Here is a 24,252-nt window from a genome sequence, read left to right as displayed (position 1 = left end):
GAAAACAGCTTTCAAACTCTTGAGTCCTTGGACATATTCTCTCTGTACCCCACAAGTCTAATTAAAGACAGGATACAAGTTTTGCCTTATCTGTAGTAGATAGAATAAAAATTTAAAGCTGCTGCCACAAGGAAGATAATAGTACTGGATAAAAGCAAAATGCTCAATTAGATCCTATATTGGTTTTTATAGATGGAAGCCATGTCGCTAATACGGATTGATGCAGACTGGTGAGCAACCACAGATTTGCACAAGAGAGGGAAAGGGGCAGGACTCAGAAAAGTACAAAGGGAGACAGAGAAATGCTTAATTGAAATAAAAACAACAGAAAGGCTGTGACAACTCAAAGTCATATACACCAAAGGACTGGCTGGAAAACGGGTTTAAAGAAACAGTTCTTGAGCTATATGAAAACATGCTCAACATCCTTTAACATATTGCATTACCAGTAGATTCTTTACTTTACTGGTATGAAACCTAAATCCATGTTTTCCAAAATGACAGCTCCTCATCCGTGCTCAAGTTTTCTCTGCACAGAGAGAATTAAAGCAGACACTTAAACAGGAGTCTTGGTAAAAATGAATGTAAACCTGATGTCTTGGATCAACTCAACAGGCAATAGAAAGGAGACCCTTATTTTCCTAACAAGGAAAAACAGTATACCTAGTTTTTCATCCAGACATAGTACGTTCACCACAGTTAGCTTTAGGAAGCCTGGCACTCTGGTCCACCAAGCCCAGGGGACAATCTATTCACAGCTCTCCAACCATGCCTGCCAGCTGCAGGACTGAAAAGGTATCAGGCAAATGGACCATGCTGTGATTCCCACAGTTTAGAGTGCCCTTACTTAGTGCATCTATCAAGGCAGAGACACAAAAGGCTGGGCAGCACCTGGCCAGAGGCACAGCTGAGAATGCAGCGAGGAGAGCAGGCAGGGTCTGGGCACAGGCAGCACACCCCTCTCCCTCTGCCAGAGGTCCCCCATCACCACACGATTCCCCTGCGGGTCCCCATGAGCTGGAGCCCACCTGGGGCCCCCATCCCAGGAGCTCACCAGAGGGTGCAGGGCTGCCCTCATCCAGTCCCACTGCCCTCTGGGCTTACAGTGACACCCAAACAGCTCAAACATCAGAGAGCACAGACATGGTCAGCCCTGCACACAACTACCCCTGCACCAGCCCTGTCAGCAATAACTCTCCCATTACCCGTATTAGCAACAGGGTCAAACACAGCCATGCTTATGGAGAGCAGCAACACATGCTGTTTATAACTGATGTATCATTTAAGCAATTACCATAAACTTCTGATCTAAAATAGGTGCCAGAAACTATTATGCTCTAGGTCTGAAATGCTGCCTCTCTTTTGTCAGAAGGAGCAGACAAAACCCATCTGCCATGCCCTCCTGTACAACAGTGGAGAGGCCCCAGGAGCTGGCTGGAAAATAACCCAGGGTTGCTTGCAGCCTTCTTGGGCTCACAGAAAGTTACACTATGTGCATCACAGCAGCTCCTCTGTTCAGGTCCCACTCTAACATTCTCTCCAGATTACACAAACTCCATACCACAGAATACCTTTGCAACTATTGTCTTTTCACATGAAGAGGCAAACACTGCCCTGCCAATCCTTCATCACCCCACAGTTCTCTGGCATGACAGAGAAAAAAAAAAAAAAAAACTACTTTTAACTCTACAGCCAAATTTTGTCTAGGAACAGTAAGGATCTAACCATCAGCAGTGAAGCAATGTATGTTTTCTTACCTGTGGCTTAAAAAAACCATCTCCACCTCTTCCAGTGCTCTGAGTACTGTCATATTGCAGCAAGTTTAACTCACATTTTGAGCAGAAGACATTCATATTTAATCACGAATAGCTAGTTGCTTAGATAACTTCTACAGCACTCTAAATAAATGTTTGCAAACCCAGAAGAAAAACATACCTTCTCCATCAGCATGTGCAAAAAGTAATAAGGAGCTCTTATGTCACCAACAAAACAAACATCACATGCAAAAGAAAATTAATCCTTACCTCATGTTTCACGTTTCCATGTTCTGAAACATAAGTAAAAATTGGCATTATTGTTGACTGCAAATTGTACACTTTTTATAGAGCAATCTCAGCCTGTGCTGAGTGGTGTTACAAAAAACCTTGCTGCCTCCTTTTGCCACCTGATCCATGCAGCCGCCCCAGAGCCCGGGGTGTGCCGGGTGCTGTTGTGCAAACCCTGCTGCACTCCCGGTGCTCATTGGCCCCGCCAGGCTGCGCCCATGGCTGGGGCTGGCTCCAGCTGCAGGGCACCTGCACGCACCAGCAGCAGCACGGCAGGCTGGGACACCACACCTGACAAACCCTGAGAACCCTGCAAAAATGTTTGATAAATACTAGCTCGTTTGGAACTCAAAGCTACAGTTCCTTGCAAGTTGAGTTCACACCTTTTCTTGTCTCTGTCTTTTCACAGTGTGACAGTCTATCAAGATAAAATGTATAGCTTTAAAGTGTTCTATATTTCATGTTCAATTCAGCATTGCATTAGTACACCAGAGACTGAAGCCACTGCTGGTTTATTTACGTTTACTATGAATTTTATGATACTACTTAAAAATTAGGAAAAAAATTTCTCTGAGAGACCAGAAAGACTGCATAAAGCCAGTAACACTTCATCACACACACACCACCACACATCACAAAAGGCACAAAAGAAGATATCTGTTTCACATGTCCTTTGAAATATTTAATCTGATAGCAGGTATTTGGGTGCACTCTAGATTTTGGGTCAGTGTCTTATCAAAGCACACAGAGCTGTATTTGCCCTTGTGCTCTCTTGCACTACACACACTGCTGAGGCACAGCACAAGCTGCACATGCCTGGTCTCTGTGTACTTCAGGACATTTGAAAACTTTTACAGTAGTATCTCCTGAACAGGAAGGCATATCCACGGTCAAACAAATAATAAACTTTAACTGCAAGTCCCTTTTGTTCCACTAAGAAAGGTTCCATGAATCAGTGGAGTGTGGGAAAACAAAATCCCTGGCTCCGCAGCGCTTTCTGCAAAGCCGCTAAGGCGTGCCGAGGCCGAGCCCGCAGCTGCGCGCGCTGGGCCGGGCGGGCACAGCCCCTGCGGCGCTGGCACAGCTCCGCTCACGTACGCCCTCAGTCCCCGCGCCAGCACACCTCATCTCGCCAGCCACGGAATCGCTTCTGTGATTATAACCTTTCCAGAAGGATTAGTTTGCGTTTGTGCAGTGAGCAAAGAGAAGAAAAATAAGCTCATCCAAAGGAAGAGATGCAGGTAGTCTGTTGATGTTTTCTAAGCAGCCTGAGGGAATTAGTTGCCAAAGTGCTGCTGAAAATCAAAAGTATAATTTTGGTATTTCACAATTTCATATGCCTTTCAGAATTTTTGCCAAAATCTGAATAAAATCTCCTTTTTTGAATGTTTGATCTCAGTATTATGAATGACTTCAAATGAAGGGAAATCATATAGGTTGCAAAGGAGGCCAACACGTATCCAGACATATATATCCAGACTCTGTATTCTAAAGACTTATATTTATTTCAGCAGATCATTTATTGAAAAGTTGAAGTGGAAATGTTGTCCTATCCTCCAGTGGAAATTAATGAATCTGATTTTTGAACGTTGCTGCTGAATATTATTTTTACCTCTAAAAAATACCCCAAATCCAACCAGATGAATGAGTTCCATCTACTGATCAGAGCATCCCAAAGCTTTTTATAATAATTAGGAAATTCAGTGATTAATTTTCAATAACTGAATAACTGGAATCAAGAAATCACTGCAAAGGAAGATAATTAATATTCCTGATCATTCATGTAAAACAGATTTTATTAAAAGGGAGGCGAGGGATCAAACAGAAAACCAACACTGATGAACCACAATGCCATTTGTGCCTTCACTATTAACACTTTGGGAATGGAAAAAAATAGCCAGTATCTGTATTTCCACATAAAAGCCTATTCAAAAAATAAGACTTGTCTTATTTAAACTGTTACTTCGTTACAGTTTAAATATTCTGTATTTCAGAACATTCTGTATTGAAATATTTGTATCATTTCCTCATGAAATACCTGTTTTCCAAACACCACACAAGTACAAAACCAAGAAAACCCTCATTTCTATTTTTACGGGGGAAAAAAAGTAATGTCTGAGGATATCCACCAGTAGATATTTTACACGTGACAACTTTAATTCAAGGTCCTGCTCATCACCAGTGCGCCAACGCAATCATCAAGTGAGTCCTCAGTTCTGACAGCCACTTAATTAATGCCATAGTTCAGCACAGTTTTGGGGGGTTTTTTGTTCATTCGCTGAGGCCACATTACCATTGGGTCACATTATGATAATTATATTTTACTACAGATGCAAAGTAGCAGCAGCTGGCCTCAGTAAGTGAGGGAACACAGCTCAGAAAATGGGAACAAGCTGTTCTTCAGGGATGCAACACAGCAGCTGGATTTACATGCTAAGTAAATGGAGAGTAAATAAAAAGTATATGTAATAAGCTACTCTCTATTTTAAAACAAAACTGAAAATATTTAAAATGCAGGAACTATAAACTAAGTCCCTTGAAAGGACCTGTGCGACTACATGCTCCTTTCCAGTCATTTAACCAGTCATTGCTCAATCAGAACAAAATTAGAAATGCAACCCAGATGTACCACAATGCAGGACCCTAAAAAATACCAAGCACGGTAACTGGCTTTTATTCAGGTTGAGCAAGAATCATTAGTTAAACAATATAGCTCAACCTCTGTTACAGTTTCTTAAAAAGAGGTATAACTCCAATGAACTTTGCAGGCTTTGAGCATTTACTTGTCAATTCAGTTGACACGAGAGGTTTGGAGGAGAGCCAGCAACTTCACAACTATTGATTAAGTCAGCAAAAACGTAAATAGTGAAAGCTGCTGGTTTCTTTTTAGATGTCAAGACCACAGGCTTTTCATGAATAATCTCTAATGTGCTGTAGCAAGCAATTAGGACATGGACAGCATGAACTGTATTATTGGGCATGCACATTACTGTATGAAAGCAATTCTAAACTTAACCCATTCATATGGCAACATTTTCTTTTAAGTTCATCTCACAGCTGAAGAAACTTCTTTTCCATCTAAAGAAATATAGTACCTTTTAAAATGGAATTATCCAAATGAGAAAGAAATCATGCATAAATTAACTAAGATTTACTATAAAAATGACCAGCTAATGTTTTTCTAATCTATTAATGACCTGATGAGACACGCCTTTAATATTCCTTGGGAAAAGCAATATAAAGAAGAAAATTCTGTGGGTTTGGCAGTATACTTAAAATATTCAAAACACTTTCAGATTCTAGAATCATTATTGGAGGTTTCTCTAATTGAAATACTCAACAGTCAGTAGAACAAGCAAGCATTTGCCTGAGAATACTTAATTCAACATAATTTGATGGACTTGGAAAAATTCCAGTCTGGAAATAAAAGTGAATTGTTAATTCTGCTGGTTTAGACTACGAAACAGACTGGAGTTCTTCAGTATGTTCTGGACAGAGTGATACTGTTTCATCAATCCTATGAGGCCTCTGAAGAAATTGCAAGGGACACAGAGCAGTCTGTACAATAAACGTAGGAACAATAAGGGATGCAGCTTCTCCCTTTGGCTGCCAAAGGTGTGTCTTACTCATGCTTGCTTATCCAAGGCCCCACTCTAAGGCATTCCCAGACACAAACACTTCCAGCTAGTGGGAGAGCATCACCAGATGAGTGAAATCGCTCTGTGCCAAGAAGTATGACATAGGAACGCAGTTGAGAAGCCAGAAGATGTAACAAGGGAGAGGAGATGCCCTCTTAGCCGTCAGAGGAAAGAACACCACATATGTCCTTATAAATGGCCTGTCACAGAAGTAAGTGCATCTGTTTTCTAATAATTGTGTTCAGGATTTTATACAGTCTTGTGTTTAAGACTGTGCAATCAGACTCAAAGGAGTTAATCAAAACATTAGCAAGGATTCCAAATCACAGAAAGATTAAGTGATAGGGCAGAGAAGTAAAATATATGAAAATGTAGAGAACTACCTGGGGATGTATAGAACAGCATTTAAGGGGGAAGAAAACCTATTAAATCAATAATGACAGACACTAGCACAGAAGACTTCAACCAACACTGCTGATTTACAGCAGCAAGGGCAGGAACAGCAACCAAGAAAACCCAAGGGCTAAATGCAAACATTTTGTTCTGTTTATTAATTCAACTGATTAACTCTGCATCTTTTATCACTAAAATTTCTACAATCTGCTGAACTGGCCGCCTTTGAAGCAAAACATCTGAGGAAATGGCATATGTTTGTGTATAAGGCATAGCATGAGAACACAAAAATTTATCTTCAGATTTTGTCAATGTTTCTCTCATAAGTGTATCATCTAAATCTGACACTTAATAATTTTGTCATTCAAAAGGTTTCATCTGTCTTTGGATGCCTGTCTTTTGAACTTTCACAAAGTGTGACTTGGAATGAAATTTAAAAAGATTTAATCCACTCAGGAAAGTTCTAAGCATCATTTCAGAAAGGCCAGCAGAAACATCTGCTCACAATCTATAAAGAAAACAGAATCTTAAACTTTACAAAACCAGAAAATGCTGAGGAAAATTCAAATGCCTTTGAGAAACCTAATGGCATATTCCCACTGCAGTACTTTGAACTCTGATCACCTTTTTTTCAAATAGGCCTCTAGAAGTAGAAGAGGTCTACAGAATAGGAAATGAAAATTATTTGAAACATAGAAAAAATTACATTTATAACAAGGTAATAAAAAAATTGAAACTATTCTGTTTAGAGAATATACCATTAAGAGGTCAAAATAATTTATCATAGAGAAGCAGTCAGTCAAGACTTCCCACAAAAGCTCGAAGTCACATGTTCACAGAGCGCTCACTGTTCTAACACTCTGAAATGCAGTTAGAGATTTCAAAATAGGGAAGCCATGCAAAAGCATAAACAAGATGTAAAAACTCTTAAAATACCAAAAAAGATAGAGAGAAAACTTAACAGGATGAAGCAAAGAGCATCATTCCTGGACATTGTCTACCACATAAAGGATTCGCACTTTGCTGTGAAGCATCTGGAATGGCACTGGCAGAATGACAGATTAAGCAGAAAACACATCTATCTACACATATATAGACAGACATTCCGTGTCTGTGGCCATAACTAATACCACATGACTGGGGAATATTAATAATGTCCAGTTTCCCAAAAGGATGGCTCAGTTTCATATACATTATACCCTGTGAACAAGGCTGTAACATGGGAAAAAACATGGGAAGAAAAAAAAAACAAACCAACAAAACAAAACCCACCAAGCAGAGCAATACAATAAGTGTTCCAGGCATTTTGCTGCCACACAAACCTTTGCTCATTTCCCACAGGAGCAGCAGATGACACTGCTAAAAAAATATTACAATTATCATAAATTAATTTCTCTAAATATTCCAAAAGAAAAATATTCAAAATTAAAACCATGTTAGAATTCTGTGCATATAGAGTGTACTTCTTACACCAAGTGCAGTGAAATGTTGAATTTTACATTATATCTTTATGTCTGCATGCCTTTAATAACATTTCACAGCTTAGCAGGCATGGCAGGTAACTTATGGGAGACCTCATTTCTCAACATAGCTCTGGAATATTTAAAGGACAGCTCCAGAAAATAATTCATACTCAGGTTGCACTAACAAATATTTCAGAGAGTCTGAGTTGTCTCATCCCTTGCTGGCCCATATAGGGAAACAGGTACTGATAAAACTCCTCCTTAAACTTCTTCTTGGTCTGTGCACATTATGAATGGCCAGCACTGCTCAATCAACACTTCTTTCTTTAAAAAGGCAAATAAAAAGTAGAAGTGGAAAACAGTAGAGAAAACCCTGAGGATTTCCCTTCCTATCACTGGCCAAAGTCCCTTTGTCAGGTGGATGGATGACACTTTTTCAGCTAAGTAAGCAAAACCCCTAGTCCTTTCCATCCTCAGTGTTTGGTAAAGCAAGGCAAAGTATGGCAAGAGCTGCAGTTTAGAGTTGGTTTTTGCAGCTATGATCTCAGAGCAGACTGTAAGGAAAGACAGCTTAGCACCTCCTGTCCTTCTGCCTCAAGAGCAGGTAGAAGATACACAGCTCTCCTGTCTTGTATGAGAGCTACAGCAATTGGGGAGTCTTTGCATAGAAGGAAAAACAGACTGAGAAGAGAAAGCAAACTCTGAAGAGAGGGCAGAGTGCTGAACACCTGGATGTAACCAAAACGTAACGCAAAAAAGGATCTTAGCAATCCAGTTGCTTGCAGTTTCAGTACAGTATAATTCTAAAAACATTAGGAAGATGATTTGAAGTAAAATCCAAAATACCATTCTGCTTCTTTGAATTTTTAAAATTATAATTTATTCCACTTACAAAGAAGGAGGAATGTGATTTGTTGCTGCTGTTATTTTGTTCTCTCTAGCAAGTGTACAGCATTGCTTAAGTATGCAGGAAAATTGCAAGAAATCAGACCTTTTGTTATCTAGGCATTTATGGTCATTCTTACTGATGCATGTTGCACCATATGTGTCCACAGATATTTACAGAGGAACAGAAAGATAAGCTCCTGCCTCCTGGGGTGCCAGCTATCCAATTAAAATAAAAACTACAGAAATGATTAAAAGAAAAGGAGCAGGACAAAGCAAAAAAGTAGTAGTAGGGGTGGCTTATACCACAGAAGACAGCTCTCTTGTGAAGAGCAATATGTGTTATTTTTTCCACTCTGTTAATTTAAATGTAATTGCTTTAAAACATTCCATTTTTAAGATAATTTTAAATATTTATTTTCCTTAGAGTATCTGTAGGAGGTTCTGTGAAAAGCCTGTGTTCCAAAAAGTATTTCGGTCACAAATACTGTGATTGCTTGTATGGTTTTCAGATCTACAAAAGATTATTTGTAAAGAGTTCAGATTTGGAGGATAGCATGGAAGATCTCCAATACAGAAAAAGAGCTGAGAAAAAAAAGTTTACTGACTACAGCAAAAGTCAGTACCTGCCATCCTGTTGATTTCATGAAAGAATGGCACAGGTAATTAGCACAGAGAGCCAAAAGCCAAGTAGAAATCAGAAGTAATGCAAACAGGGACAAAGACGGAAACAAGCTTATACAATGTTGAAAGGACAGCTAGAGTCAATATCTGGAAACAGCAGCTCAGTAAAGAGCAGCACATGAAGCCATCATGTAATTCAAAAGCGCAAGAGAGCATCTCTGTAACAGTATTTTATAAAGATTGTACATACTAATGTCAAAAAGAAAATAACTGAGGGGAAGAGGTTGCAGTAGCTTATGTGAAGTATGTGAGACATGAGAAACTTCACAAATTATTATGAAATAATTCTGAAAAGGAATGCACAGATTTTAAAGAAGTGAGAATGATACATAACTGGAAACTTCCTCAACATATAAAACTCCAGTTTCCATAAATCACCGTGTGTTCCCAGTGGCTTTTCTCTTTTAAACACAACAGCAATTCAAAATCATCTCTAAAAAAAGAACAGTTGAGCAGCTGGACAGAGGGAAGAGTCAAAAATGGCACTAGGATTATATGACTGTGGCAATAGTGTAACAAACACACTGCCACCAACAGAGTAGGTACAGTGAAGGGAAGGGTGGCCAGTGATGGGGGCTAACACTGAGCATTAGCAGTGGGAGATCCAGAAGATGTCAGAAAGAGATTTACAGGTATAATACTGAGCAGAACGGGAAGACGTCCAATTTTTGGAGTTATTTGTGGGAGGCCAAACAGTAGTTGAAATCAAAAGATTCCTTAAGGTCCCAAAGAGCAGAACAACAAGGGAAGTGCAAAGTGACAATGGCCAGGGAAGAAATTCACAGAGCAATTGATTAAAAGAAGAAAAAAAATAGTTCTTAGGTGTGGGAAGTAGAGAGCCATCAATCACCTTTTTGTGAATATTGTGAGTGGACAGAAACCATGGAAACCAAAAAGATGAAAGAGGAAGCTGAGGCAGTACAAACAGCTGTAGGAACTGAGAGGAAAATATGAAAATTGACACAGACATAAAGGGAGAAACACAAGGATGATAGATGATGCACTGTACTGTAGGTGTTACATATGAGCAATCCACAATTGCAACTACAGCAATTCCTTGTTGTATAGGACATTGACGAAGAAATTGGGTTTGACCTGTAACAGTTCTCTCCTGCTTTGGAACATTTCAATTTAGCAGCAATAAAAATCCCTATGAATCCTAAATGCAATTCTAATTGTGCTTATAAATGGTAGTTTCACAAGTATGCATGTTACAATAAACACAAATTAGAGGTAAACTAAACCTTAATTATATCTAGCAAGTTTTATGTTCTAATTAAAAATGGTATTCGAACAATAAAAATTACTTACCACCTAAATTAGCCCTGCCACAATTGTCTAGTCTTCCTAAACATTCTTTGTGTGCTCCAGCTCCACACTTAGAACATAAATAGCCTTGATAAAATGTACCCCTGTAAAATAAAATTAGGTAGTGGTACATAAGAGGTGACAAATTCCACACATAAAGGACATAAGAGACATGACAGAAGGTATTAGAAGTCATTTGTTGTTCTGCATAATCATAGTCCTTACAGGCTTGAGAAAAAGTGACATCTGACAAACAAGCAGCTCATCTACTTTCTGTCACTACTAGCCAATTAAAAATCACAACCAGACAGTTCTTTCAGACTACTAGTAGAATAAACACCTCCATTTCAAATGTAATCCAAAGCTCCTTTGGAACAGTTCACTTAAAATGATACCATTATGCATCTATCCTACTACAGATCTACACTGCACTTCATCTCAGTGGGAATTCGCCTAGGCACCACGAAGAATAGGATTCAGTTCAAGAGAGTTGAAAGTTTGAATGTATATTTAAGCATTAAGTAGTTTAATAGGCTATATTGCAAATATTCTTGACTTTAAATTTGTTCATTTAAAAAAAAAACATGTATCATGGACACCTCAGTTAATCTTCAGAGCTGCTAATTCCTCTAACTGTCGCTACACAAGGTGGCATTTGGAAATACCCAGCTGGAGGCCCATGGAGAACAACATAGCATCCTGGGGGCTGTGTCCTGAATGCACTGCAGCTGCTCCTCAGCAACAGCAGTTTGCAGCAGACACAGTAACTCAACTACACTGCTCCAAAGTCAGGAATTAGCCCTCTTGACTTTAAGTTTAGAAGGTTACACCATTTTTCATAGTCACTGAGACCTTATTGCATTGAGGGGGGAAAAAAAAAACCTAGAAGAAAGAAAAATTCTCTGAAACTCCAGGTCAGTCTGACTATTCAGGAAAAGCACTGCTAAAGAAAAAAAAAAAAATCTATGACAGGGAGGAACATACCTGAAGTTAATTTATTCCACGCCTGTGCCTAAAAAAGGCACTACCCACACTCAAACGCCCTTGCTAAAATGCTGTGCCCTCATTTTTCAGAATATCAACAATACACAACGTACAATCACAGAATGGTTTGGGTTGGAAGGGACTGTAAAGATTGTCCAAACCTTCTCCCATGGACAAGGACACCCTTCACTAGAGTGGGATGCTCAAAGCCCCATCCAGCCTGGCCTTGAACACTTCCAGGGATGGAGCATCCACAACTTCTTGCAGGGGCAGGAAAGGGAGAGACCACCACCCAAAAGAACCTTTACAATACCTTAGAAGCATCTGACAGACTTTACAAGATGTCACCCGACTGAAGGTATGCATTTTGAACTCATGAAAGCTTGTATCTGCATAGTCTGGCCGGATGTTTGACCTAAAAACAAAATTTGAAAATATGCATTAAATGAAATGTAGAACACAAGGCAACGTTCACAGCAGGAAATCTTAATCCACAAACAGATGGTTTTATTTACACTTTAATGATTTTCACGGACAAGAATCAGAAGTATGGACTTTACCACACACCTTGAGATGAAATCTGAATTATGATACTATGCAGACCTAGTTCTTAAATATACCCTATAACTACCTTAGCTGTCACAATAAAGAGAAACTAAAAAAACTGGGTTTTATTCTTGTTTGAGTAACCAGGATCATTCTCAATAATATTTTATTATGTGAATGCACTAGGAAAAGCAGCTCACAGCCTGAAAAGCACCATATTTGAAAACATTAGCAATAATTTAGGACAGTTAGGTCATAACTCTGCAGCAATATACTGGATAACCTGAGTGTTTTCAAAACAATTAGAAAATATTCGCCATGGTTTGGTTAGTCTTGTTTAAATGTGTTGCACACTGCCCACAGCTGTAGCTGCACACAGTAAATTTAACAAAATGAAAGATCACTATTCACAGTGCCAAGATACCAACACAATTAGCAGACTTATTTCCAAAGATCAGATTTATGCACAAAGCCCTGGTCCATTACCGTACATGTGTTTTGTTTACCCTCCCTACTGATCACTTTTAAAAGGGGGTGTATAATTTAAATATGACCCACTCATCATTTGTTGCACCAGTGACTGTTTTCAGATTTATTTTAATTTTATTAAGTAATCTATTTGATTTTTTTCTGTCATCTGTCCCATTTCCAAGACTGAATGGGAGAACAGGCATTTTCAGTGGGTTTCTTTTTTTTTAAATTCAATAAGATCCCCAAACTAGCTTAACACTGTCAAAATCAGTAGTGATGAAATGCTAGGTACATAATTTAATATTAATCTAGACTGTATCAGACAAGAAAAAAAAATATATAGTAAGGGTTAATGTATTTTTTACTATTATTTATATTAGAATGTTTAAGACTCCATAAAGTTCTGGTATTTTTTTAGCAAAAAACATAGCAAGGCATGATGCATAGGAATTAAAATAGGAAAAAAAATCCTGAGGGAAGGAATGCAAGAATCTACAGTACTCAAAGGAAAAACCAGAAGCTTTTCCGACATAGAAAATTACATATTCTTCCATTAAAGTTGGAGATCGTTATAATACATAAGAATGAAACTTACAAGTTAACTTCCAGACTAAAACACAGACCAGCCACAAACTGCAATGAAACATAGATAACCACGCAAGCATCAATCCCTCTTGGACAGAATGAAAAGGCTTACAAAAAAACCATTCAAAGAATCTGTTTAAGTATGCAGTGTTAGAAAGGTCAATCTTCAAATCCACCTGCTGAAAATGAACATGCTGAAAATGAAACTGTACTCAAAAAGCAAAAGGAATTTTGTTTTTATGCCTGAGAATAACCTTACAATCAGTACTGGTTTTAATTATCTCCTTATTTCTTATTTTAATTTCTTCTCTAACATGCAAGATATCAATACCACAATTCCTGCTAACTGAAAGAGGTGTGCATACTACCCATCCACAGCAGGAAGGTACAGTAACAGGATAAAATTAATCTCGAAAAAGTAAAGAACTTTTTAAACCAGGACAAAAATAATTATTATTTTTGGGCTCTTAACTTGGTACAGCCTGTATTTCATAACGTGTCTGCCAGAGGGTTGCCAAAACTTCTTCGGCTGTACTCCAGGCAATCCTGAAAAACCCCTAAGTTTTAGGACTTAACCCCTAAGTTATAGGACTTAACTCCCAACAAAAGCTCATTATTATTGACCATTTGGTTCAGACCAGGACATCTTGCAGAACTATGTTCAAAGTATAATCCAAAAGTGCAAGACTCACGAGATTGAAAGCATATCAAATTAAACCTAACAACCTGACCATTTTTCAAGAACAAGCCATAGAAAAAATTCCATTCATTTAATTAGAAAAGGATCAATCTTCAAAAATAATAACCATAAGTGGGTCAAAAGAAAAAAAATTACAACCTCATACAGAGAGTAGTTTAACACATGCATATAACTACGCAACTTCCTTCCATTTGTAAAATTCTCCTTCATTCTTCTCTCAGGCTATCTTCCACAAAGATTGAAATGCATGAACTACTCAAAATATACCTCCTATTAACAGAACAAAGATGATACAGTGTATTCATTCTTCTTTATATTAAAAGCAGTATTTGAAAAGAACAGCGCAAAATAAGAAACTGTATGCTTACTCTGGAGACAGAGTGCTGTGAAGTGAAGAACAATATAGGAAGATATTTAGTGATCCAACAAAACCCAGAAAAATAAAATCAATGTGTACTGTCTACTGCAAATGTAGAGGTGGAATAAGGAAAGCTTTGTAGGAGAACATATAGTGCAATGCTAACTGTGGACAGGAAAACACTTGCACATTCTGCTACCTGACCAGTAGCATTATGCATTATGGCAAATCCAGTTCTGTAGTCCCATCACATCAGACAAGTCTGAGACGATGCACTATACCAGCATGTATGGAGCAGTAAGCCTTTTAATGTAAAGTCTGAAACTTACTTAATCTAGGGGTTTGGTATTTTAGTTTTCAATATATTTCTTTTCCAAAATCAAAAATAACACAAAAATAACCAAACCTGACTGATACGTCAAAGTTTCCAATTAGAGATTAAGCACAACTCATCTGTGACTAAGTCCAAATACTACAAGGACCATAGGAAATTTTTTCCACAAAACTTTTCAAACTCAATATCACACACTATGCTTTAAGTTTTTAAATACAGCAAATAAAGCTGCTAATGCGAAATAGTCATGACATAGCATACAACTTTTTATAGCCATGTCCAACCATAAAGAAGCTCTTTTAGTTACAGCATGGAAGCCTTACACTGACACCCTCAGAACACAGAGCACAGCTCTCACAACACAGTATAGAGAACATTTCATCCTTTTCAAATCTACTTCCCAACCTTTAGGCAAGACAGAAAAAAACCTGAATATTTATGTTAATATTAATTTTGAGAATCATACTATTTTCCTCTTTAGAAGAAGGATTTCTTGTTGGAGACAGAAAAAGGAAACCCAGACATGATTCTTAGCAAAATTCAAATGTTTTGAAGCAATTAATAAAATTTGAGTCTTAAACTGGGTTCCTTTGCCATCACAGTGGGACAGCCAAGCCCTCCTGCAGACTCCTCAGTCCTTCCTACCACAACTACTACTATTATGAGGTGCCCCAGGCAGGAAAAGAAACCAGTGTTCTATTTCTGCTGTCAAACAATCTTGATGGGTGGCCAGAGCAGGAAGTCACTCATACACCAGAAATACTTAGTCGGAAGTAAATAGTGACAGAGAACACGTTCCTTATTTTATTGTAAAGCTCTCTTATTTTTACAAGCAACAGCAATGTGGGGAGGGAAAAGTAGTTTCCCTTTGTCTCTTCTACTTTTTCCCCAGGCACTTTTAACTTCTCCACTCCAGCAGAGATAAAATGTCAATGTGAATCTGTTATTAGGACAATTTTTCCAATTCTCTCCTCAATTCAGCACCAGAGATTTTATAAGGGACAACTACAAGTGCCCCCTCCTGCATAGTGCTGGAACCCCACAACCAGATTTACTCCAGTTGCTACTGCAGTGGCCTTGGGCTGCCCCTGAGCCTTCAGCACAAAGCTTTCTTGTTCCAATTTACTTACAGAATATTAGTCCCACAGGGACCAATTCACTGCTACACCACCACCCCAGAGACCTGCAGGTGCGTATCTCGCAAGTCTCTGCCACTTGGACACGCGATTCTTGTCTCTGCACGAGCCATGGGAGCCACCGTTCCAGGGACAGAATGACCATCGTCTTCAGTCCATCCTCCATCTCTCAATAGTCCCTTTGTCTTTAAAGTTTTGCAAGTTCAGTGTAGCTACCAGGTGTCTTTCAATTGTCTTTCATATCATCAGACTTTGGAGCACTCCTTGTGCATGTGAAATATTCTCCATCTAAAAATATTCTCTCCACATTTACAGTGACACTTCTCTCCACTAACTCGTTCTCTTCAGAAGAGTAAATTGGTCATAGGCCAATCTCGTCCCACCCACATAATGCAGCACCTTTATAAACGGTGTCAGGAAGTGTCATGTTATCAACCATCCCCCACAAGCCTCTGCAGACAAAACCCATTCTAGAAATCATCTATGCTTAGATTAACGGCACAGCTGACCACAGAGTAATGATATAGATAGCAAAAAATTGTCTTGTCAGACCAGACGTCTAGGTGCTTATTCCTATGCCTACAGAATAAGGAATAAATTCTTTTGACTATCTTACCTCAAAATACCGAAAATAATTGTGTGTATGAAAAAAATGAAACCATTTGAACTACAATTTTCTCACACTAGAGGCTGGGATAACACATCAGAGACTTAAAACTCATGCTTAACCCTCAAAACAAACATGTCACAATCAAAAGACTAACACTTAAGTCAAAAAAAAAGCAATGAACCTTGGCAATCTGGACATATCCATCTGTGTAAATTCTAGACCCCGTTTTACAAACCTGAACTTTGATTATCTTTGATCTGAAGTGTTGCCAAGGTGCATATGCAATCAACTGTGTGTCATTAGTATCAAACAACTTAGATAAGATGTGTTACTATAATTTCCTTACTTAATCAAAGCCATATTCTGATGAGAAAACATTTGAATCAGAATGCGTCTGAAGAGCAGTAGAATATCACAGGCATTCAGCTCCCTTATAGCAACAATTTAGGGGTTTATCAGCATTCTTACATTCATGCTTGTTTCCTACAAGGAAAGCTATACAGAGTACCTTTCACAACAGGCTGGAATAAACAAATAAATTACATCATCTTCAGGGGGGTAGGCACAAATATACTTTCTTTTACTGTCAGTTAAAGTATCTCTACACAGGTAGGGTGTACAAAATAAAATGCACCAGGAATACTACTAAACATGCAGCCAAAAAACTCCATCTTTTCTACTAAATATGTAATTACTATAGATGTATCCCAAGAGAATAAATAAAAGGCTGAGAGATAGCTTATTATGTAGCTCCTTCCTCCTATTTTCCCAGGTGGAAAATAAATATATTAAAATCCCATTAATCCCATTAAATCTTCATTTCCAGAAAGGACAAATTTCTAAATACATAAAAAATGAAAAAAATCTTGGTTTATAGATTTTTCAATACTGAGTACATCTCTCCTTGGATGTTTAGCACTTCAGATATTTCAGTATTAGCCTTGGAGACCAAGAACTATTGTCTCAAGTTTGTCTTGCATGGACATATTACTGAAAGCTTACTGGCTGCCAACAAATCTAACAGAAATATAATCAAGGGATAAAATGAAATATTACATTTGTTAGATTAATTAAATCCTCACACCAAGTTTAAATATTAAATAGGAAATTAATAAAATGCAAACCACATGGCCTTTACTGAAAAGGAGTATACAAAAGAGAAAAAGTGGCATTATGAAAATGCAAGAGTAGAAGCAAATAAAATGTGCAGTCTTTGGCTCCTGGTTAGAAATATCAATCTCATAGCACAAAACAAGCAAGAAGCTATTTAACAGCAGAGAGCACTGCAAAGTGACCATCTTACGGCTTCACCTCCAGCAAGGAGTTAAAGGAAGGAGACGGCAGAACACAGCGCAAGGGAAAATTCTTTTATTATAAATCTATTTACCATTGCATTTAATGCTACTAATTAGAAACTGTAGTTTAAACAACCTGCAAGGGCCAGTGCTGTCCTCCACTAGTGACCAGTTCTCTCTTTCTCGCTGTACTTTGAGGGCCACTTCTTTTAATTGCTTCCCTGGCAGCTTTTCAATACCAGCTTGACTTCAGCAATTAAGACCTCTCCAGATTTCCCCCCTCCCTGGGTCTAGGCCACTGAAAAGGTGTTGCTTAAACCCACTACAAACAATTCAATTAATGTTGAAAAATTACTACTCTGGAGTACTTAATTAAAAACCTCTCTTTCCCAAACTTCAAGTATTTTTAAACTTTTTTTTTTCTTAAACTGGAAGGGAAAATGTATCACAGGAAGGGAAAAAAAACCTCTTCAGAAGTTTGATAATCCTGGGAGATATGCAGACGAGAAGCACATCCATGCTTAATCACAGCATGTATAGGAAAAGAAAGAATGAACATTTCACACAAAGAGAAATGCAAAAGTAACCCTTTGCAAACAGATCAAGAAAGTTCCTTTCGAAAGTGAATTGGCTGCAAAAGAAGATAGTATCAGCAAGAGCAAGTGCTGAGCCAGGTACTGTGGGGTAGATCACTGCTATTAAATACAGAGAAAGCAAAGGCCTTGTAAACACTGACTGATTCAAGTAAGTCATTCTTAGAGGACTGATGGATAAACCTCTCAGAAATCATTTAGGCCCAGAGATGTTCCTCCAGTCTGCCATAGCTCAGCAGCACTGGCATCTCTGAGACAAGAGCAACCTTCTCTTCCTCCAGCAGCAATTCCACAATAATTTTCTGAGTAACATGAAACAGCAGCAATTCCTTGGGTTGGAAACAGGCTGTCGAGCAGCCACAGGTTCTGCGTAACAGTACAGTGAGACAGCTGCCCTTTCTTTGGGGTTGACAGTTCTCCCCAAAAGGGAAAAACATGCTAGGAAGTTCTAATGATACGTCTTATTTCTGGGTATGACTTTTTTTCACAGAAATGCTATTTAGGTCAGGTCTAGAAAATCCTTTTCCCACCTCAGTCTCTTCAAGAAATGTAATCATGTCACAAGAAATTATGTGGAGTTCAGTTGTATGTACGTGCTTGAAAAAATGTCTGTCATTTTGAAAGTACATTATATTTGAAACTGAATAGCCATTTCACTTGATTAAAACTCGGCTTTAGAGAATAGTTAATGCACGTGTGCCCACTTGTGAGCCCAGAGACGTAACAAATAAGTGGATGCGTGAAGCATCAGATAGAGTCTCCAGTGAATTGCAACTGTTTTAAGTATTAAAAGAAGAAATACTACAGGGAGCTCAGGTAAAACTCTGTACCTTGAGTCTCCTCAACTCTCAACCTCAAGTTAGACCTTTGCATTTCAGAGCTGATATTATTCTGCACTCCATGTTATGCTTGCAGTAATTTGAAATGCTCCCTACAGAACTGTTCAGAATTATGGACACCCTGAGCACAAACTGCTGAAGATCATTTTCAAGTGTATGTTACATGAAATCTGATGCTGTGCTCATGCAGTATAGTTTATAAAGAAAACGGCACAGGTTAATACCTCTGGATACTAAAAATTTTCATTCCAGATTTACTTATTGTATAAATAATTGGCATCACTGCAGAAAATGCATTGGTAAACCCAGATCTAACATAAGTATTTCTAAGATATTAGTTGCTAACAGAAATTATTTATGAACACATCCTAAAAAATTCCTGGTTTTTGCCAAAGTGACCTCCTTCCAAAATTTTACACACCTTAAAATTTAGCCATGACAATTGGTACTAAGCATCTCAGAGAATTGTGGAAAATTTTTCTAGCACTAAAATATAGCTATTGTCACATATTCAAATGCTACCTAGACAGTTTAAAAAAAAAAAAATAATAACACCAACCCCACAACAGGAAGCCATGGATGTTACTGTCAAACACGACTAAAAGCTCTCAGCCAAACCTCATATGAAGGATTTCAAAGTTGGTCTCAAGACGTGTTCACCCTCACTCCCTGCTGTGACATGCAGCAGACGTACCCTTAGGATCCCACTCCCTACAAACAACCAGTCTTACATTTACACTATGCTTACTTTCCACTCAAAGTAGTTCAGCTCTGTGCACTATCACCATTTCAACTGATCACACAACACACTGTCATCTAATAGAAAGGCATTTGTGCAATAAAAACGTAAGAGAGCAGAGAGAAAGACACAAGTAATTTACAAATAAGTAAAATACAAATAAGTATTCCTTTTTGAATCTTTACAAGGATTTTATTATTTACCAGAAAAAAAAAAAAAAGGCATTTCTAAGAGATATTCTCACTAGAGGTGAGCAATGTCATTTCACAAAGGATGATTTTCAGGTTCTTTTCTACCTTCTCTTCTCAGGAGCAATGCTGATTACTTACACCTAATTCATTTTCTCTGTTCCAGCTCGGCTGTTATATTTCACAATCATCTTTGAAAATGCTATTTACTGAAGTAATCAATCAATCAATTCTCTATATGCTAATACTCAAGCATTCTGGTTTGTCACATCAAAGAGTCTTCATCAAGAAGGCATGTTATAAAATTAAATTAACCATATCACAAGTAAATCGTGCTTTTGATCAAGAACGCGCAACTTGTAAGAATTTGCTAGGAAATTTGCTTATTTGATCATATGATGAGTGGCTTTTTTGAGATCAAGGAAAGTATCTTGTTAACTTTTTGGAAACATACTGCATTGTTTCAAACAAGATAATGGCTTTCCTTTTTCTTTATCAGTTTCCTTTCCCAAAAAGGATGGGAGATGAACTGCTTTGAGCTAATCTATTCCTGTATAAAATTTTTGATCACTACCTGATAGGAACAAAGCTCTGTCACACATTAGTATTTGTAAATCAAAAGCATCAATACTTTATGTACTTTAATATTCACTGGCTGAGTCTTATTTGTGAAAGTTCTAAGTCTTACAAATCTGAATTTACCAAGTTGCTTGTATTGATAAGCTTTAAATACTTTATAATATACATTTAACACTTAACTGAATCTATTTTACACTTAACTGAAGACAAGTCTATGTTTTGGAGTCAAAAACTGTGAAAATACAGGATTTATACAGCCATTCACTTGTAAATTACTCGAGAAATACCTGTATCTAAGAAAAAAAGGTAGCATTGGTTTGCAAGGAGAAGCTAGGACATCTATTCATATAACCAGAGTATCAAGACAAACACATAACACAGCATTCCATGTTTTAACACTGAAGGTAACTCCCTGCACAAAAAAAGCCAATATTAAGATGGTGGTACTTTATTTTTATGATGGAGTCACTACAAAATTTATTTCACTGAATTTTAAGAAGCACTAATTTTCATAGTAATATACCTCACACATTGTAAGGTAAGTTGTAAAAACAGAGATTGGGATATCTTTGATGTTTGTGAACTGGAAGACATAATATTAAAGTATATTTATCATCTTCAGGTGTTTACCCACTCTTTTCATAAATTCTGGTTTGCTTTCACATTTTACACTGTCCTTACACTGTGCTCTTAATCATACATAGCATCTTCACACCGTTCTTCTTGTGTCCGGAATAATCTAAAGAAATTTTGTAACTATAAATATGTTGTGAATGATTGCTTATAACCCTGAAAAACATTTGATCAAAACCAACTGGAATCACAGCAAAGAACAGGCAACCATTCTTCTTTAACAGACACGAAGTTGGCATTCATTTTTGCAGTATTGCAATATTTATACTGATGAAAAAACCCCAGGCAGACATGTTTGTTTATTGCTTTGGTAACCTATGCGAGGTTGGTACAAGTGAAACACCTCTGCAGGTTATTTGAAAAATGCGGCAGACATCTAAGGCTTTTAAGGTACTCTGATAAGAAAGCTTTAATTTGTCAGTGTTCAATATGTCAGAGCTCAAATATTCTCTCAGAAGAAAGCTTAATGCGCATGCATTATTAATGCACTATCTATCTGAGGGAACAGATCTATTTGAGCAGAATCTGACCAATGTCATTAGACACAGAGTGTAAAGTGAATTTGAAAATGCGAAGGATAATAGGTAAGAGAACACTTTTCACCTACCTTGTGTCTTGTACTAGTTTTCTTTAAAATTTAGAAAATTAATGAGCTCTAGTTACAATTTATGCAGTTTCCCTAATCTAAATTGTTGTGCACACACCTACCAGGTTTGATAATCAATGAATCTCAGGGTTATTTCCTTACTATCAGATGATATGTTCTGTGTCCCTTGAGTTGCAAGACGTGAATTACGTCGAACTGAAGCAGCAATTTTTCAAAAACATGTTAGACTCTACCTGAGCTGTTGCACAAACTCTCTAGTGACCCAAAACAAAGTACAGTGTAATTAAAACTAAAACCACTACTTTTTGAGGGCTGTACAGCTTTCATGTCTGAAGTCTTTTATTTAGGTATGTAAAAGAAAAATCAGATTCATTAACTCCATACCCTAATCACTATAATGAACCTGTTTCCCACTGATTTTTCAGGCATTACTAATTAGACATGACATTAATATTGCTATTTCAGCTACAGCATCTAGGCAGAAACTACAATCATAGTACTTCAGAAGGTGAAATTTTAACTGTTCCTCTGCCTGCAAGATGTTTTCATAAATTTCTCAGTTTGTGAAAGGCAGTAGTTGCGTAAGGCCTAATTAAAAGGTGTGTTACAACACTGTTGCAAGAGACTTTACCATTTTGATTCTGTGTGTCTTGAAATCCAGCAGGACTAAACTCAAGCTGACACAGCCATGAGCAACCTAAGCCCTGCAGAAGACTGAAGTCGAAAATCTCCACGCACCTCTTCCAACCTAAATTCTTCTTTAAATTGCATTATGTATAAGACATTTCTATACTCAAGTTTGCTGACCATCATTTTTAGAGTGGATTACAAAGCCCAGCTGAGAAAGGCTTAATTAAATTAGAAACTGGACAACATGATGACAAAATAAATTCAGCACAAACCAGCACAAGACATTGCATGTCATATTACACTAATGGGTTCAAATATTCTCAGTGGGAAACTATAATCTGCAGCCTTTCATGGGAAAGATCTCTGCTGTTGTGACAATGAGAACACACACCTGCTTCATGCTCTACTGTGATCAAGAAACAAACTACACACAAAGAAGTATTTAGTGGATGGAAACGAGTATTAAGTGTCAGCATGAGACAGACGTAGCAACAACCAACAGATTTTCTTTCAGTATTTATTCTGTCATCTCATGAGAAAATTGAAGAATTAAATTCTTCCCTACAATGATGAGAAAAGCAATTGTTCTATAATAAGAAATTAAGCCTTGTAATTAGCTAAGGAGTAATATAACTGTGGTACATACATTGAATATGTACATATGCATACAACAGAGGAGGAAAACTTCAACTTTCAAGGCATTTTTTTCTTTCTACAAAGAATGGTTAGCATAAATTCATTGACACAAATATTACTCAACTATTTTTAAAAATAAGCATTTTTAAAACCAAAAAGCATGTGTAGAAGAGCTTTCTAGGGAAAAAAATACCAATCAACACTCCTACCTTTGAGCATAAGCTGAATAACATGAAAGTATAGAATATTTTATGTAATCTGTAGGTATATTATGAGACATTACATATCTGCTCTGGTTCTTCTGGGGTTTTTAATAGAGGAAGAAATTAGACAGGATGTGCTACTAGAAATTATAAAAGATTTTGTCTCACACAATAAGTTTTTGAGGTTTTAAATGGCCTAGTAATGGCAAATAAACCATGCACTTTATCACATTGCTGACAAACTTTCATTCAATACATGATGTCTCTAATTTGGCTGAATGAAAACAGTAATTTGGCTGTACACTTCTACCAATATTATCTTGGATATGGAAAGACTTTGCATTTAAATCAATGCTATTTGAAACGCTAGACCAAATTTAAACATTCCATGTCTAGTACAGTAAAGTCTTTGCAGCACTACCTTTGAAAAGATGCTTATTTACCCTTGCAGCTGAAGGCTCATCCACTGCTATGAACAGAGCTCCAAGAACAAAACAGCAGCTGTTCAAATTGGCCACTGTCACAGTTAAGCATCACATCTCTTCCAAGGCAATAAGCAGGTTACACTCCCCCTGTGCATGCAGAACTTCCACTCACCAATGAGAAGAGGCACATCAAGACAGAACTCAGGCGCTTACCATGATGGCTCCTCTTTAAACATCCTCCAGTGGTCTCTGCTAGACAACTTCACAAAAACTTATCAAACCCACCAACCAAAACTTAGACTTTAAGAGCTTGACTGGAATACTAACTATGCTGCCCCAGTGTGCTGCTTCATTTTATTGTGATCTACAAAATCCAGTAGTCCAAAAGAACCAACAATTTTGGGTTGTACACAGTAAACCTTTTTTTTTTTTTTGGGGGGGGGGGGGTGGTGGTATGGGTAAATGAGCAGCTTCAGCTGTGGCTATTCTGTGTATAGGTGAACAGCATCAAACTCAGTGGTGCAGCCAGACCACAGTATCATTGTTGTACGAGGATGGGCTGTATGAAGAGACTTCAAGAACACCAATGAAATTCTTAGGAGAAATAGAAATCGTAGTGTTTGGTATTTTATATTCTCTAAATAAAGCAACGGTGTCAGGAAAACAGCAAATACACAGTGTAGGAACAAAGCTGTAATACAAATAAAAACAATTTACTCGGTTTCCTATGACCAGTAACCCAGCA

The 24,252-nt window shown here is 37.7% G+C and overlaps 1 protein-coding gene across 3 annotated transcripts in view; it reads right to left on the bottom strand.

The window, feature by feature from the left end:
- The window catches only part of VAV3 (vav guanine nucleotide exchange factor 3), a 151,609-nt gene that overhangs the window by 51,603 nt on the left and 75,754 nt on the right, over window positions 1–24,252 (bottom strand). For 2 of the 3 annotated variants that reach the window (XM_032117752.1, XM_032117754.1), the window contains exons 16-18: window positions 11,714–11,815; window positions 10,420–10,520; window positions 2,025–2,047 (exon numbers count right to left, since the gene is read on the bottom strand). In XM_032117752.1, coding sequence (XP_031973643.1) covers window positions 2,025–2,047; window positions 10,420–10,520; window positions 11,714–11,815 — 226 coding nt within the window. The remainder of the gene's footprint in view (window positions 1–2,024; window positions 2,048–10,419; window positions 10,521–11,713; window positions 11,816–24,252) is intronic. The other variant, XM_032117753.1, reaches the window with a different exon arrangement.

Source organism: Corvus moneduloides, chromosome 9 (assembly GCF_009650955.1).
Source record: "Corvus moneduloides isolate bCorMon1 chromosome 9, bCorMon1.pri, whole genome shotgun sequence".
Lineage (NCBI taxonomy): Eukaryota > Metazoa > Chordata > Aves > Passeriformes > Corvidae > Corvus > Corvus moneduloides.
This window is presented reverse-complemented; position numbering and strand designations above follow the sequence as displayed.